Genomic DNA, 16,922 nt, shown 5'->3' with positions numbered 1-16,922 from the left:
TTCATTCCTTGTTCTACTCTTTAGTGTAAACTTTTTCAAAAGTAATTCGAAGTTAAAAATAAGCTGAATACAATTTTTTCCCATCCTATGTCTTTGCATATACACTTACCACATTCTGTAGCTTGTTCTTTTCCTCTTCACTGAACAATATTTTGTGACCTCTTGAAGTCAGAAAGTATCGCTCCTGTGTCAGGCATGCACATATTCTTGGGCATGGCAGATGAGCATGGTGGATAGATATGCTTTTCTCTCTCCACTGCACTGGTTCTAGGGTAAGACCATACAGAAAATGGCTGTAGTGAATAATCTTCTATAAGAATATAAATATATAAATACGTTTTGGGGGAGAACGGTGGGTATGCTTGTGATGGGTGTGGTATTGGAATTATGAACAATACTATTAGTAATGAGGAGCCCTTATCAATAGTATTACAAGCCATAGGGTTAACAATAAATTTAATTTTTAAAGAAAGGGAGCACAAAAAAGGCTCTTTGTCTTTTTGTGGATAGAGCAGGGTTATAGCTCCCAATAATTTGTAATTCATGAGTAGACTAAGCGAAAGTCAAAGAAATGACAACCAAAAAAGACAGCTGCCTACTTTTGGCATGTCTACCTATGAGGCACTGGAGTGCAGTGCCCGAGTAATAAACATGAACAAAACTGTCTAAACTTGAGCAGCTCCCCAAGTAGTAAGTGATTATGTGTCAACCCAATGTTACACATGAGATATAGTTTAGGCCATGGCTGAGGTCTTCCCTACCTCAACCAGCCTCAAATTTTAGCATGTTCCAAATGCTATATAAAATGCCGTTCGACAAAGATCTATCTTAAAAATCTTTGTTTTATGGTAGAAAATGGCAAGAAATGCCCACTAGATCATATAGGAGTCATTAACATCCTTTTCTAATACCACCAGTAATTTATCTGATTGCCAAGTTGATTCCATCACTTTCTACCAGAAGCAGCAAGTAAACAAAAGAAAGTTTTTTTCATCTATGCCCATCAGGTGCTTGACACAATTACCCTTTGGAGTAGATACTAAATTGCTTCTCATGAAAGTACTGGAAGTTTTTAAATCAGGTTAAATCATAAAGAAACTTTAGAAATTTCATTACATAAAATTCAAGACAAAAAGAATTTTAATCACCTTTACAATTGTGTCATCATCATTATTTCCACTCTTAGTGATTCTATTGCAATTATGAATGGTATGGCGCCTTGGATAGATGCAAGTTGTGTTTGCTTGGAAAGAAAAAGACTACACTGGTTAGCGGCAAGATATGCAGGAAACTGACAACCTCCAATGACAGCATCTTTGGAATCTGCCTCAGTTTTACTGAGGGAACCAGGTCTTCCCAGCTTTGTGGGTTGATGTCAATGTCACAGCTGCTAGGACCTTCCCAGAATTGGCATGCTTTTTATTCTGGAGCTCCCACTGGGCTAGACCAAAAGAATGGACCAATATTGCTATCATGGCTTCCCCTATCTCCAGCTCTACTTTACCTTCTTCAAGTTAGAGAGCAATATCATGGTCTGGGACCCGCATGTTCTCTTTTTATCATGCACAGATAAAACTCTTGCCCTCCTTACTTCTTAGTGTCTGCTTTCTGGAGGCCCCAGAGCCACAAACCCTTTCAATCTAATGTCATAACATAGACACTGTAGATCTTACTAAAAGGACTAAAGAATCTGACTATTTCCCTGAGCTCCTTGACTTTCTTATGCCAAGTCCTGCCATAAATGAATTATGATTCTGCCAGAGAGAAACTGACCATTTGATTTTATTGATTTATGGGGTACAAATGGAAAACCAACTGAGGAGGAAAACAAACTCATATAGATTCCAGAATTCCACTTTACTTACCAAAATGGTTTCTGAGAACCAAACGAAACATAATTTAATCTTTGTGTTTGCTAGGAACTTCTTAGGAGCAAAACACCATTGTGATGGCCTGAGAAAACCAGCTCTTTTCCTTAGTATACTCCTATGCTGTGTTAGCTGCCTTTCTGATGGTATCACAGAAAGGGAAGAGAACATAATCATTGCTTTTTTGTTTCAGGAGAGTTTGGCGAGGTGTACAAAGGACGTCTGAAACTTCCAGGCAAAAGAGAAATCTACGTGGCTATCAAGACTTTGAAAGCTGGCTATTCAGAAAAGCAGCGTCGGGACTTTCTGAGTGAGGCGAGCATCATGGGCCAGTTTGACCACCCTAACATCATTCGCCTCGAGGGTGTGGTCACCAAGAGCCGGCCTGTCATGATCATCACAGAGTTTATGGAGAATGGTGCTTTGGATTCTTTCCTCAGGGTAAGGACCAGGGTTCCTCTTCCCTGGCGGCATGTGAGATGCCAGGACTGGGGGCTGTTGAGAGTGTGTGTACAGTGGAGCTATTTTTTCAGCACTCCTATGACCAGACAGGTGTCAGAGGAGTTAGCAAACTTGGCAGGTCTGTTGCTAAGAGGAATAGCTTGTGGAGGAAGAGAGGACTTGGGGGAGTGGAAAGGAGAAAAATGGTATGGACATCGACAGGGTTAAGATCCATGTTTCTGGTTAGACGAGACTGCCTGGAGCAGGGTGCGGGTGGCCATAGGCATCCACAATACCACAGACATTAAGTGATTTTCCAGACACCTTGGCCTGTTTGCTCTGTGTGTGTGTGTGTGTGTGTGTGTGTGTGTGTGTGTGTGTGTGTGTGTGTGTGTGTGTGTATGTTTGTATGTTGGGGATGGGAATGGGGTTTGGGGTGGGGTCATCTCTGTCATGTGGGGTATCAGCAGGGACAGCTTTAGGGCAGAGGCCTGGAATCCTCCAGAGCTTCACACACTCATCTGTCACCTGGTGGTGTTCCATGATGCTGGCATCTCTTCCTAGGGTCTGATAGCACTTCCCCACAAAAAAAAACTGGTACTGAGAACAAGCATGCCCAAGAAGAGAAGGCCAATGACATCTAGTCAATGACATCTAGTCTATACTCAGCTTTAAAAAATCACCTAGAAACTCTTAGCTGATAGTAATATACCACAGCACCAATGGCAGAAAGAGTAAGGCCCCATTTTTGCATAAGGGACATCCTCTGCAGAGGGTATAATCCCCTCAGATTTTCCTGCCCTGAATATCCTAGGCCCATGATATCCCTCAGCTATTGCCTGTAATTTTTGCATGACCAGGCAAGCATTCTGGAAAGAGCAGCCAGAAAGACTATGAAATTTTTCTGAGGATACCCCAGAGGCTTCCCAAGGGAGTACAGATTGATCTGATATTGAGCACAGAGAATTAGCCAGGCTGCAGCAGGGCAGGCTGATGGAACAGTGTTCAATGGCTGAAGTTAAGGTGTCCATTTGGTCATCTGCCAGAAGCCAAGTGATAGATTCAGTGCTGAGAGCATTACATAGTGTGGAACACAGTGTGGAAAAGTAGATAGGGACATATCTTGGTGCCGAAGCTCCCTTTGATGGGCAGGAACACACTTTCAGCCTCATCTGTGTCATGGGCAGGAATAGTTGATCTGATGGGAAGTGAGGACGGCAAAGTTTTTTTATGGTTCCTATAACTTATACTTCCCTGTTTCTATAACTTGTAATTGTAGTCATGGATGGAACTCTAACTTTGAAATCTGGTACCTGGTACAATGAGCACCTGTTAAATACTTGCTGAAGACAGTCATGAGCAGCCATTCTTGTAAAAGTGTTCATAAGAGATGTGGCCATCTCAAGCGTGAGGGGGTTTTTCCCCTTGCTTCCAGACAACCTGTGTGAGAGCTGGATACAGATTATGATTTGGATAGTGGCTGGGGGGAAGCATTCATGATCAGGGGCTCATTAAAAGTGACCAGAATACAAATTGGGAGGGAAGGGTGTTTTGAGGAACCAGCCACTGGTGACTTGTGGAGTTAATTTATGTCCAACAAGTCTCCTGACAGTCCTTCACAGACCAAAACCAGATAATCACAGGCAGTGATCAGGAGCATCTGAGATGCAGGGGACAGGAAAGTCCTTCTCAGGAGCCTGTGGTCAATCAGAATCCCAGTCCCTCTTCCCAGGCCATTTCCACAGTGGTTCAGACCATGGAAGTATGTTGGACACCAGGATTACACACCATGATGGGGCCCAGGTGGTGGAAGTAGAACTGGTAGCATGAAATGGTACAGGGAAACAGAAGGTACAGGAAATGGTGGAGAAAGGATGTCAGCAGGGAGCACCTAGAATGGGCAGAAGCAGGAGGAGAGGGCAAATGAAGTATCTTGGACTTTTCTGAGAGGAGGCAGGTAATCTATAAATCTAATTCCAGCCTTAAGATCAAATCCTGGAGCAACCTTAATTGATGTATCTGCTGCTTGATAACATCAAAAAGTAGGTCATCAGTTCAGTTCTGCAGGATCCATTTTCTGAGAAACCACATAATTTTAGGATCATCACATGGAGAAGAAGGAAAAGGGCTTGTTCTCCATCTGTGTGTCAGTCTTCTTTCCTCCTGTCAATCCTTAACCATAGATATAGCTCTGGGTCAGCATCTGAGAGAGACTCTGGGCCTTGGAGCCACTATGACTACCTGTCAATGTCACTACCTCTCTCTTGTTGCAGGATAATAAACCTGCCATTTCTAGAAGGACTTACCCATTTGTTCTTTTGCAATGCATATAGTAGGATTATGATTATCCATTTTTTAATGGTTGTGTTGTGAATTTATTTGTATGCAAATCCATCCATAACTATGTCCTTCTTGGCACTCAGTCTCAGAGAACTCAACCTGGTGATTCTTCCATAATCTCAGGAACATTCCCCCAAAGCCCTCATCAGTGTCCCGTTGCCTGAGCCAAGAAGGTGACATGCTCAATACGGCCTTCGTGCCTAGAGCCTCACTTTGCATTGTCACTGGTTCATTCACAGATGGTCAAAACAGGAAGGTGCCTGGAAGCTACTGAGCCATGTCAAATTGGGACATTTCCCACCAGGGAAACTCATTCATGGGCTAAAGAGGAAGAACAGCAACCCAGATGTCAGAAAGATGGCACCAGATTGGTCTTGAGACTGTTTCAACTTTGGACTCTGCTATGAGTCACCCTGTGGCCTTGAACAGATCTGTTAACTCAATTTCTCAATCTATAACCCAAAGGCATTGAGCTGGATAATCTTGAAAGGTCTCTTTCAGTTAAAAAAAATCTATGATTCATTCTCTTCAAACAAATCAAATAAGGGTTTCATTTCCTGAAGTGCATTTGTCAATGCAAGTTGAAATACCTAAATCCTTCCTGTCTAATAAAAGGGCCAGCAAGTGGCTTCAGTGAATTTTCAGAAAAGCAATTCAGCAGAAAGCACTTTATGGAGGGAAGAAAGTTTAAATCATTTTACTGAGGACTATGCTTCTTCTCTGCTCTGTGTTTTAGCAAGAGCTTAGCTGAGAGGCAGATTCTTGTCCTCACAAGAATCTTTTTTTCTGTCTCATTAATCTTTGGTGATGTTTCAATTTTTAGAAGTTCATTTTGAGTATCTGTACCAATGAGTTTAACCAAATCAGTTGAACATGCCAGTAAATCTTACTATATTTTTATACTTTAAATTTTACTCTAATTATAAACTCATTGGGCATAACTTTGTCACTTATAATACATGACCCCATGAAAATCCATAAGCATGTGTTGCCCACTATAGAGTCAGTGCTTTCCAATGGGAAAATACTGAAGAGGGGCTGATTAGTTCAGGAACAGTTGAAGATCTGTTGATTATATGTTTCTCTCATTTTTGTTTCTGTGGCTAGAGCAGACATCATTAATCACGTGCAACTCTTTTTCCTTTGATATCTGTGACCAATTTTCTTTACACAACAATGGAGTTTGAACTTACTTTCACTTTTCTGTGGAAATTGCACAATGTGCCTACATAACACTACTTTACAAAGCCAGGTTTAAAAGTTAAAAATAGATTCTATGATGAGCTGGAGAGACAGTACAGTTAGTAATGTGCTTGCCTTGCAAGTAGCTAATTCAGGTTTGATCCCAGGTATCCTATAAGTTCACCCTGCACAGCCAGGAGTCATCACTGAGCATAAAGCCAAGAGCAAGCCCTGGACACCATCAGGTATGGACAAATAAAACATATCACAAATTCTATAGAGTGACTTACTATTTGACTTACTATTTGAAACTCAAGTGATGGAAGAAATCAGTAATGCATCACTACTTCCTATCATCCTCACTATAGCTGGACTCAACAATTGTATGTGCCAACTTGTTGAATTCATAATGCCATATAGATTGTATTCTCAGGGGCACTGATTATAGGAGGCCTCCTTCACAACACCCAGAAGACATGGTGTCTTATGTCTTTTGAAATAATGACTCCTCTGTGAAGATATGATTGATGAAGCACTGTGGTCTTACTGATGGTGGCTATGGTGGCCTCTGATGTGGCATCCTTAAGGCACTGAGCTGAGGCTAGATATATATTCTAGATCTTCCTGAGTCCTGGGAAGAATGGGTACATTCTGCCTTTATATAAATATTGGAATCACGACTTTAGAGGTTAATGTGTGTGATGTGAGAATGTGGGGACAAGATCTGTGGCAGAAATACCCCTTCTAAGATAATATAGGTTTAAAGGGCAGGTCAGTGTTGATTGTGAAGGAGAAACAGAAGGAATGGCATGTGTTAAGGTCCAAAGCAGGAAGAGCAGTCTTGGGAAAGGTTTGTAAATTTACCTCTTATTGGGGATTGAGAAGAATGAGGGATGCTCCCACATACAGTGCAGTAAAAACAGGTCCTATGGCCTCTGAGAGTTTGCAGTGCTCAAAGTTTGGAGCCATTCAGTAATGCTATTAGAGAGCTTTAAGCCAGAGGAGTGACATGACCTGATTTATGTCTTGCAAAGATGGCTCTCACCGCCAGTAGAGGAGGAACCAGGCAGGGAGGGCAGGTATGGGAGGCTGTTACCAGTGATGGATGATAGTGACTTGGTGAGAATGGTGGCAGTGGAGATGGAGAGGAGTGAATGGTTTTGAGATATAATTTGGAGATGAAATTGACAGGGGTTGGCAAGGAGAAGAAATCAGAGCACTCAAGGAGAGGGATGAGGATGAAGTCAGGGAAAGGGAGGGTATCCTGGTGCTGCCAGAGGCAATGGGCAGTGAGGCCATAGCATCCTAACTTCTTTTTAACCATGGACACCCTCTTGATTCTTGCTTTCTTCTTGTCTTTTGACAGCAAAATGATGGACAGTTCACAGTGATTCAGCTGGTGGGGATGCTCAGGGGAATCGCAGCAGGCATGAAGTACCTGTCAGAGATGAACTATGTGCACCGGGACCTGGCTGCCAGGAACATTCTGGTCAACAGCAACCTTGTGTGCAAGGTGTCTGACTTTGGCCTTTCCCGCTACCTCCAGGATGACACCTCAGACCCCACCTACACCAGCTCTTTGGTGAGTCCTTTGTGGTAGTTTCAGATGAAAGACAGAGTCAAGCATGGTGGCTAGTGATGAGGGTTGGTACTCCACTAATTGGAGAAGTGAATCATTTCCATTTGGTAAGGGGCAGGAATGGGGAAAATTTTAGCCAAGAGAAATCATCAGAGCTGCTCAACCAAGGAAGCACTTGAGCAGAGAGCCTGTGAGGAATGGACCCTTTCTACTCCAAAGCCATGTGTTCCTGGTCAGTGGGAATAAAAACAGTTTAATTTTTTCCGTGAAGTAAGGTAGTTTTTAATTGAATAAAATGTATTAAGTATGATGTGAGGGAAGGAATTCAAAATATAACATGAGCTTGAAAGAGCAAGCAAGCAGAGACATAGAGATAAACAATCAAGATATGTGTACAAAGGAGAATATGAACTTGAGAGGAACCGGGCGGAGATTTTTATGAAGGTAATTTGGACAGTCCACACAGTTGGGCAGCAGCACCAGAGACACCTATTAGGGAGCTACCAGCATAGCTACAGCCATTCCAGAGAGCTTCTGTACCACAGGTAGGAGGAGTACTGGCAAAATTGTATTTCCTATGAATTTCCCCTTCTACCCTCAAGCAGCAGCCACTCTCCTAGTTCATACACCTAGTACATACAGTTCCATGAAAATCCACTAAAAAGGGTCTCCACTTAATTTCTCTGATCCTCCTGTTTTCTCCACTCCATCTCAGGAATTGTATTGCTCAACTAATGATTGTAACTTATTGTCTCCCCTGTCTCTTTGTGCCTCATGTTCAATACCCAATCCCATAGCAATTTCTGTTAATTTTTATACACTCTTTCCTTTCTTTCCAGCTCCACTGCTCCTTTTTGTCCCCAGAGCACAGACTTTTGCGCTTTGCCAGCTACTGTGGTTCGTGAAGTAGGCCTCTTGATTGGCTTAAGTTCATATTTATTCCCAATAGCTTTCAAGCAATCTTTCTTCCTTCCAATATGCTTATATTCTTTAAACTGCAAAAGCAACTCTTGATTTTGATAATAACCAAAATGCTATAGCTAAGGAAGTATTAAAAATAAACAAATATAATCCCATTGAAGAAAATCATGGCGAACTTTCCCTTAAAGATCATAGAGTACCTATTATAGGTTTTGCTGAGCAAAGGATCACAGGGAAGCTGTTCTATAGATAATCATATCGTAATGTAAAGCCCTTTCAGAAAGATAGAAGCAACACTCTTTGCTTTTGGATTGTAAAAACCCAGTTGCCGTCTAGGCTATAGTTTCCCGCTTCCTATCCTAAAAAGTCATTTCTCACAGATAGATGTGTCTCCTTTTGCATTTTTCTTTCTATTCATGTGGAAATGTGTGTTTGATAAAAATGAGATTATAGCTTGCTTGTTACTCTGTCTTTTGTGTCTCCTGGGTCCTCTTACTGCCAGGTTGCTTTCCCAAAAGTTTGTAAACATTCACATTCCACCAGGAGTGTATGGTGCCTGTCTTCCAGCAGCTTCACCAGCACGGGAGGTGATCAATCTTTAAAAATTTGCTAATCCAAAGATGAAAAATGATACCTCATTTTGTTTTAATTTGCATTTTCAACTGACTGCTAGAGATATTAATGTCTTTTCACAGTCACTGGGATTCGTTTCCTCTCCTGTTAATTATCTGTGCATGTCTCTGCCTATTTTTCTCTTGGGTTGTTTGCTGGTTTCTGAGAAGTGTGTAGGATGTCTTCTTCTATTAAGGATGTTAACCCTGAGTGTTCCATATCTGATTAGTGCCCCCCATCTGACCTTCTTGGGATACTGCTTCTGCTATCCTTTGGCTTTCAAAAATTACTTATATTAATATAGTCAAAAATCTGTCTTCTGCTCTCGGTCTTTCTGGTTTGCTTTAAAAGTTCTATTCATACCAAGATTCTAATGCTTTGTTATTTTTTCTGTACACTTTTATGGAAGGGATTGCTCTAGAGTTAAATATCTAGGATACCTGAAATTAACTTTATTCCAAGAATTTTTATTTTTTAAAAAGTTAAGTATACATTCGGGAGCTACCCAGCGAGCCAGTGAGTGAGTGAGAAATGGCTGCATGTGGGGGTTTTCAGGCAGAGTGCTGATTGCTCTACCTGCAGAGTCTCCACCGGGCTGTGCTTCTTCTGAGGAACTGAGCACCGGAAGGGAGCCCTGTCCTACCCTTCTCTGTCTTTCCTGAACTCTGGAAGCTCTCCTCAGAGCCCTGGGAAGCGAACCCCAAAGAAACTACATTCGGGAGCTACCCAGCGAGCCAGTGAGTGAGTGAGAAATGGCTGCATGTGGGGGTTTCCAGGCAGAGTGCTGATTGCTCTACCTGCAGAGTCTCCACCGGGCTGTGCTTCTTCTGAGGAACTGAGCACCGGAAGGGAGCCCTGTCCTACCCTTCTCTGTCTTTCCTGAACTCTGGAAGCTCTCCTCAGAGCCCTGGGAAGCGAACCCCAAAGAAACTACATTCGGAAGCTACCCAGCGAGCCAGAAACTGAGCACCTGAAGGGAGCCCTGTCCTACTCTTCTCTGTCTTTCCTGAACTCTGGAAGCTCTCCTCAGAGCCCTGGGAAGCGAACTCCAAAGAAACTACATTCGGGAGCTACCCAGCGAGCCAGTGAGTGAGTAAGAAATGGCTGGATGTGGGGGTTTCCAGGCAGAGTGCTGATTGCTCTACCTGCAGAGTCTCCACCCAGCTGTGCTTCTTCTGAGGAAACTGAGCACCGGAAGGGAGCCCTGTCCTACCCTTCTCTGTCTTTCCTGAACTCTGGAAGCTCTCCTCAGAGCCCTGGGAAGCGAACCCCAAAGAAACTACATTCGGAAGCTACCCAGCGAGCCAGTGACTCTCCTCAGAGTCCTAGGAAGTGAACCCCAAAAATACAGCATTCTGAAGCTGCCCAGCGAGCGAGTGAAAACTACGCCTGACCAGTGGGGCCCGACTGTGAAAAACTGTGAGTGCTGCCTGTGTGTGTCTCTCTGCTATCCTGTTGCGTGAACCTCCTGAGAGTGGGCTGAAAAGAGGCTCCAGAAAGCACTTAGCTCCACTTCGCTACGCAGCCGTGCGCTCTTTCTAAAAAAAGAACACCATCACAAGAAGAAAAAAACCACACTAAGAACTGTGCTGGATCACAGAAGCAAGAATTTCTCTCCAGACTGTCTTCTCTGCTGCGTGCTTGGGCCTAAGATTTGATCCTGTGTGAGGCTTCATCCACGGAGGACTCCCCTACCTTGGAGGTAAGTCGGCCCATCCAGAAAGGGCGGAGCCAGAGAAGTGTGTTGCCTGCATCATATAACCAATGAATACCACCACAACACGTAGAAAAACCCACAATACAAGTGTGACAATGGGGAAACAACGCAGGCCAGCATCAGACATAGAGAATGAAGATGACAATTCTGATGACCAGTTAACGACCAACCAACTAATCAATCTCTCAGATAAGGACTTTAGAGTAGCAATATGGAATATACTCAAAGAACTCAAAGAAACCATGAATAGAATAGAACAGAACACTAATAAGAATCAAGAAAATATGAAGACAGAAATCACAAAACTCCAAACTGAAATAACATGTCAACTAACAGGACTGAAAAAATAAGTAAACGAAGTGAATGACAAAATGGATAAGCTCTGGGACAGGGTATCAGAAGCTGAGAATAGACTTGGTGCTGTGGAAGATGAGATACATAACAATTCCATACAACAGGAGAGATTGGAAAAAAAAACTTAAAACAAATGAACAGACAATGGAAAAATTAGTCAAAGAATGGGAACAGATGAAAATAGAGGTCTATGATAAGCTCAACAGAAACAACTTAAGAATCATTGGAGTCCCAGAGACCCAGGAAGAAAATTTCCAGGAAGAATCAACGGTCAAGAACATCATTAAAGAGAAACTCCCAGAGCTAATGAATATATGTGATCAAATCCTGCATGCTCAAAGAGTACCAACCAAAAGAGACCCAAGAAAAACCACCCCAAGACACATCCTAGTCACAATGACAAATCCCACAGATAGAGACAGAATTCTGAAAACAGCAAGATCAAAAGGGGAAATTACATTCAAGCAAGCATCCTTGAGATTTACAGCAGACCTGTCACCAGAAACACTCAATGCCAGAAAGCAGTGGTGGGATATTGTGACAAGACTGAATGAAATGAATGCTTCACCTAGAATACTGTACCCAGCAAAACTCACTTTCCGGTTTGACGGAAGAATACATGGTTTCACAGACAAAAAACAGCTCAGAAACTTTACAGACTCAAAACCAGTCTTAAGAGAAAAACTGAAAGACCTAATCTAAGACAAGACTGACCAAAAGACACACCAAATTTCGATATAAAGATGGCATTAAATCCCAGGACAATTCTTTCTCTCAACGTCAATGGACTAAATGCACCAGTTAAGAGACACAGAGTGGCTAAATGGATCAAAAAACTCAATCCAACCTTCTGCTGCCTACAAGAAACGCACCTGAATAGTCAGAACAAACATAGACTCAAAATAAAAGGCTGGAGAAAAGTTATCCAAGCAAACAACACCCATAAAAAAGCTGGAGTGGCCATACTAATATCAGATAATGCAAACTTTATACTCAGGAAGGTTGTAAGGGACAAAGATGGATATTTTATATTAATCAAGGTGTATGTAGAGCAGGAAGAAATAACTCTCCTAAACATATATACACCAAATGAGGGGCCAGCTAAATATTTAAAACAACTGTTGACAAATCTGAAAAACAATATCAATAACAACACAATAATTGTGGGGGACCTCAAAACTGCTTTGTCAACACTGGATAGGTCAACCAGACTGAAACCCAACAAGAATATACTAGACCTGAGGAGAGAAATGGAAGAAAGAGGCCTAGTGGATATATATAGGACACTCCATCCCCAGAAACCTGGATACACATTCTTCTACAATGTACATGGGACATTCTCCAGGATAGACTACATGCTGGCACATAAAACATACCTCCATAATATCAAGAGGATAGAAATTTTGCAGACTACCTTCGCTGACCACAAGGCTCTGAAATTATTTGTGAATTCCAAAGGGACTAAGAAGAAACACTTTAACACCTGGAAGTTAAACAGCCTCATACTCAATAACCAGTGGGTCCGAGATGAAATCAAGAAGGAAATCAAAAGGTTCCTGGAAACAAATGACAATAAAGACACAAACTATCAGAACTTATGGGACACAGCAAAAGCAGTACTGAGAGGAAAATTTATAGCTTTGCAAGCACACATCAGGAAGGAAGAAGGAGCTTACCTGAGTAGCTTAATGACACAGCTAATAGAACTAGAAAGTACTCAACAAAAGGACCCAAAAATAGGAAGACAGAAGGAAATAACAAAGCTGAGAGCAGAAATCAACGAAGTGGAAACCCAAAAAACAATCCGAAAGATCAACGAAAGCAGAAGTTGGTTCTTCGAAAAAATAAACAAGATTGATAGACCACTGGCAAACCTAACAAAGAAAGAGAGAGAGAGAAACTTGATAACTCGTATTAGGAATGAAAAAGGAGAGATCACTACTGATATGACAGAGATTCAAAGGGTAATCAGAAACTACTTTGAAAATCTCTATGCCACTAAAAATGAGAACCTGGAAGAAATGGATGAATTCTTGGAATCTTGTAATCTTCCACGGTTGAAAGAAGAGGATGTAGCATATCTAAACACTCACATCACCATTGATGAAATAAAAATGGTAATCAAAAGTCTGCCCAAAAACAAAAGCCCAGGCCCAGATGGATTCACTAATGAATTCTATCAAACTTTCCAAGAGGAACTATTACCAATCCTGGCAAGACTCTTTCATGAAATTGAACAAGTGGAAACACTCCCAAATAGCTTTTATGAAGCCAACATCACCTTGATACCTAAACCAGACAGAGATGCTACGAAAAAAGAAAATTACAGACCAATATCGCTGATGAATGCAGATGCAAAGATCCTCAACAAAATCCTGGCAAATAGAATTCAATACCTCATTAAGAAGATCATCCACTACGATCAAGTAGGTTTCACCCCAGGAATGCAAGGATGGTTTAACATCCGTAAGTCTATCAACATAATACACAACATCAACAACAAGAAAAATAAAAACCACATGATTATATCAATAGATGCAGAGAAAGCATTTGACAAGGTCCAACACCCATTCTTGATCAAAACTCTCAGCAAGATGGGAATGGAAGGAACCTTTCTCAATATAGTTAAGGCCATCTACCACAAGCCAGTGGCAAATATTATCCTCAATGGAGAAAAACTAAAAGCCTTCCCTCTAAATTCTGGCACAAGACAAGGCTGTCCTCTCTCACCACTCCTATTCAACATAGCACTGGAAGTACTTGCTATAGCGATTAGGCAAGAAAAAGATATCAAGGGAATCCAGATAGGAAAGGAAGAAGTCAAGCTCTCACTGTTTGCAGATGACATGATGCTCTACTTAGAAAACCCTAAAGACTCTACCAAAAAGCTTCTAGAAACAATAGACTCATATAGCAAGGTGGCAGGCTACAAAATTAACACACAAAAATCAATGCCTTTCTATATACCAATAGTAATAAGGAAGAAATAGACATTAAGAAAACAACCCCATTCACAATAGTGCCACACAAACTCAAATATCTTGGAATCAACTTGACTAAAAATGTGAAAGACCTATACAAAGAAAACTATAAAACTCTGCTCCAAGAAATAAGAGAGGACACGCGGAAATGGAAACACATACCCTACTCATTGGCAGGGTTAACATCATCAAAATGGCAATACTCCCCAAGGCGTTATACAGATTCAACGCTATCCCTCTAAAGATACCTATGACATTCTTCAAAGAGGTAGATCAGGCACTTTTGAAATTTGTTTGGAACAATAAACACCCTAGAATAGCTAAAGCAATCATTGGGAAAAAGAATATGGGAGGAATTACTTTCCCCAACTTTAAACTTTACTACAAAGCAATAGTTATCAAAACAGCATGGTATTGGAATAAGGACAGACCCTCAGATCAGTGGAATAGGCTTGAATACTCAGAAAATGTTCCCCAGACATACAATCACCTAATTTTTGATAAAGGACCAGGAAATCCTAAATGGAGCAAGGAAAGCCTCTTCAACAAGTGGTGTTGGCACAACTGGCTAGCCACTTGCAAAAAATTGAACTTAGACCCCCAGCTAACATCATGTACGAAGGTAAAATCCAAATGGATTAAAGAACTCGATATCCGACCCCAAACCATAAGATATATAGAACAACACATAGGCAATACTCTCCAGGACATTGAGACTTCAGGCATCTTCAAGGAGGAAACTGCACTCTCCAAGCAAGTGAAAACAGAGATTAACAGATGGGAATATATTAAGTTGAGAAGCTTCTGCACCTCAAAGGAAATAGTGCCCAGGATACAAGAGCCACCCACTGAGTGGGAGAATCTATTCACCCAATACCCATCAGACAAAGGGCTAATCTCCAAAATATACAAGGCACTGACAGAAATTTACAAGAAAAAAACATCTAATCCCATCAGAAAACGGGGAGAAGAAATGAACAGACACTTTGACAAAGAAGAAATACAAATGGCCAAAAGACACATGAAGAAATGCTCCACATCACTAATCATCAGAGAGATGCAAATCAAAACAACAATGAGATACCACCTCACACCACAGAGAATGGCACACATCACAAAGAATGAGAACAAACAGTGCTGGCGGGGATGTGGAGAGAAAGGAACCCTTATCCACTGCTGGTGGGAATGCCGTCTAGTTCAATCTTTATGGAAAGCAATATGGAGATTCCTCCAAAAACTGGAAATCGAGCTCCCATACGATCCAGCTATACCACTCCTAGGAATATACCCTAAGAACACAAAAATACAATACAAAAATCCCTTCCTTACACCTATATTCATTGCAGCACTATTTACCATAGCAAGACTCTGGAAACAACCAAGATGCCCTTCAACAGACGAATGGCTAAAGAAACTGTGGTACATATACACAATGGAATATTATGCAGCTGTCAGGAGGGATGAAGTCATGAAATTTTCCTATACATGGATGTACACAGAATCTATTATGCTGAGTGAAATAAGTCAGAGAGAGAGAGAAAAACGCAGAATGGTCTCACTCATCTATGGGTTTTAAGAAAAATGAAAGACATTCTTGCAATAATAAATTTCAGACACAAAAGAGAAAAGAGCTGGAAGTTCCAGCTCACCTCAGGAAGCTCACCACAAAGAGTGATGAGTTTAGTTAGAGAAATAACTACATTTTGAACTGTCCTAATATTGAGAATGTATGAGGGAAATGTAGAGCCTGTTTAGGGTACAGGCGGGGGTTGGGTGGGGAGGAGGGAGATTTGGGACTTGGGTGATGGGAATGTTGCACTGGTGATGGGTGGTGTTCCTTTTATGACTGAAACCCAAACACAATCATGTATGTAATCAAGGTGTTTAAATAAAAAAAAATAAAATAAATAAAATAAATAAAAAAAGTTAAGTATACAGAGAAAGTGATGGAATTTTACAAAGAACAGTCACTATTCACTCCCTAGATTCTAAAACTAATATTTTGCTATTTCCTTTATCAAATAATAATTCATTCTGCTCTGCATTACCCTATTTTATTTATTTTATCATTTAACCAGTTTTATTAATACAGTTCTGAATAAGTCTCAGACCTTAGTACCTATAGTCTTTGAACACTTCAGCATGCATGTTTTTAAAGTTAAACACTTTAAAGTTTTAAAGTTAAATTCTATTTAAGTTTTTTTATATAAATAAGGTTTACTTAAAGTCTTTTGTCTTGTTGTTTATTGGGGGCACATTTGGCAGTACTCAGGGTTTGTTCCCTGGCACTGTGTTCAAGGATTACTCCTGGATGGGCTTGGGACAACACATGGGGTATTACTGGGGATTAAACTGAGGTCAGCCACATGCAAGTCAATGTATCCACTATACTCTCTCCAGCCCAGAAATATACAATTTTTTTTTGGTTTTTCGGCCACACCCATTTGATCCTCAGGGGTTACTCCTGGCTAAGCGCTCAGAAATTGCCCCTGGCTTGGGGGGACCATATGGGACGCCGGGGGATCGAACTGCGGTCCTTCCTTGGCTAGTGCTTGCAAGGCAGACACCTTATCTCTAGCGCCACCTCACTGGCCCCAAAATATACAATTCTTAAGTAACTGATTAAAGAATAGTAATAAAAAAATGCACACAATTGTGAAATCCAAACTATGGCTGTCCAGATAAAGAATCATGTCAGCCCAATGGAAATTCCCCAATCAGTACACTTCCTGAAGCCCTATCAGAACTAGCCCCTGTTTTGATAGTCTTTTCAGCTTTGGATTTGCTCTGCCTATTTAAAAAAACATTTCACTAGTGTAATTTATGTGATATTTTGTATATGTCTGCTTTCATTTAGATTTTATTGGTGAAGTTTGCTTACATGTGTGTAGTAATTATTAGTTCCCATGTATTATAGCACTCCATAG

General features: G+C 41.2%; 1 protein-coding gene across 1 annotated transcript in view; it reads left to right on the top strand.

Annotated features, from left to right (window-relative positions):
• Positions 1-16,922, top strand: part of EPHB1 (EPH receptor B1) — a 411,882-nt gene that overhangs the window by 338,330 nt on the left and 56,630 nt on the right. Inside the window, exons 11-12 of the mRNA XM_049775927.1 lie at positions 2,062-2,309; positions 7,198-7,413. Coding sequence (XP_049631884.1) covers positions 2,062-2,309; positions 7,198-7,413 — 464 coding nt within the window. The remainder of the gene's footprint in view (positions 1-2,061; positions 2,310-7,197; positions 7,414-16,922) is intronic.

This window comes from Suncus etruscus, chromosome 6 (genome assembly GCF_024139225.1).
Source record: "Suncus etruscus isolate mSunEtr1 chromosome 6, mSunEtr1.pri.cur, whole genome shotgun sequence".
Lineage (NCBI taxonomy): Eukaryota > Metazoa > Chordata > Mammalia > Eulipotyphla > Soricidae > Suncus > Suncus etruscus.
This window is presented reverse-complemented; position numbering and strand designations above follow the sequence as displayed.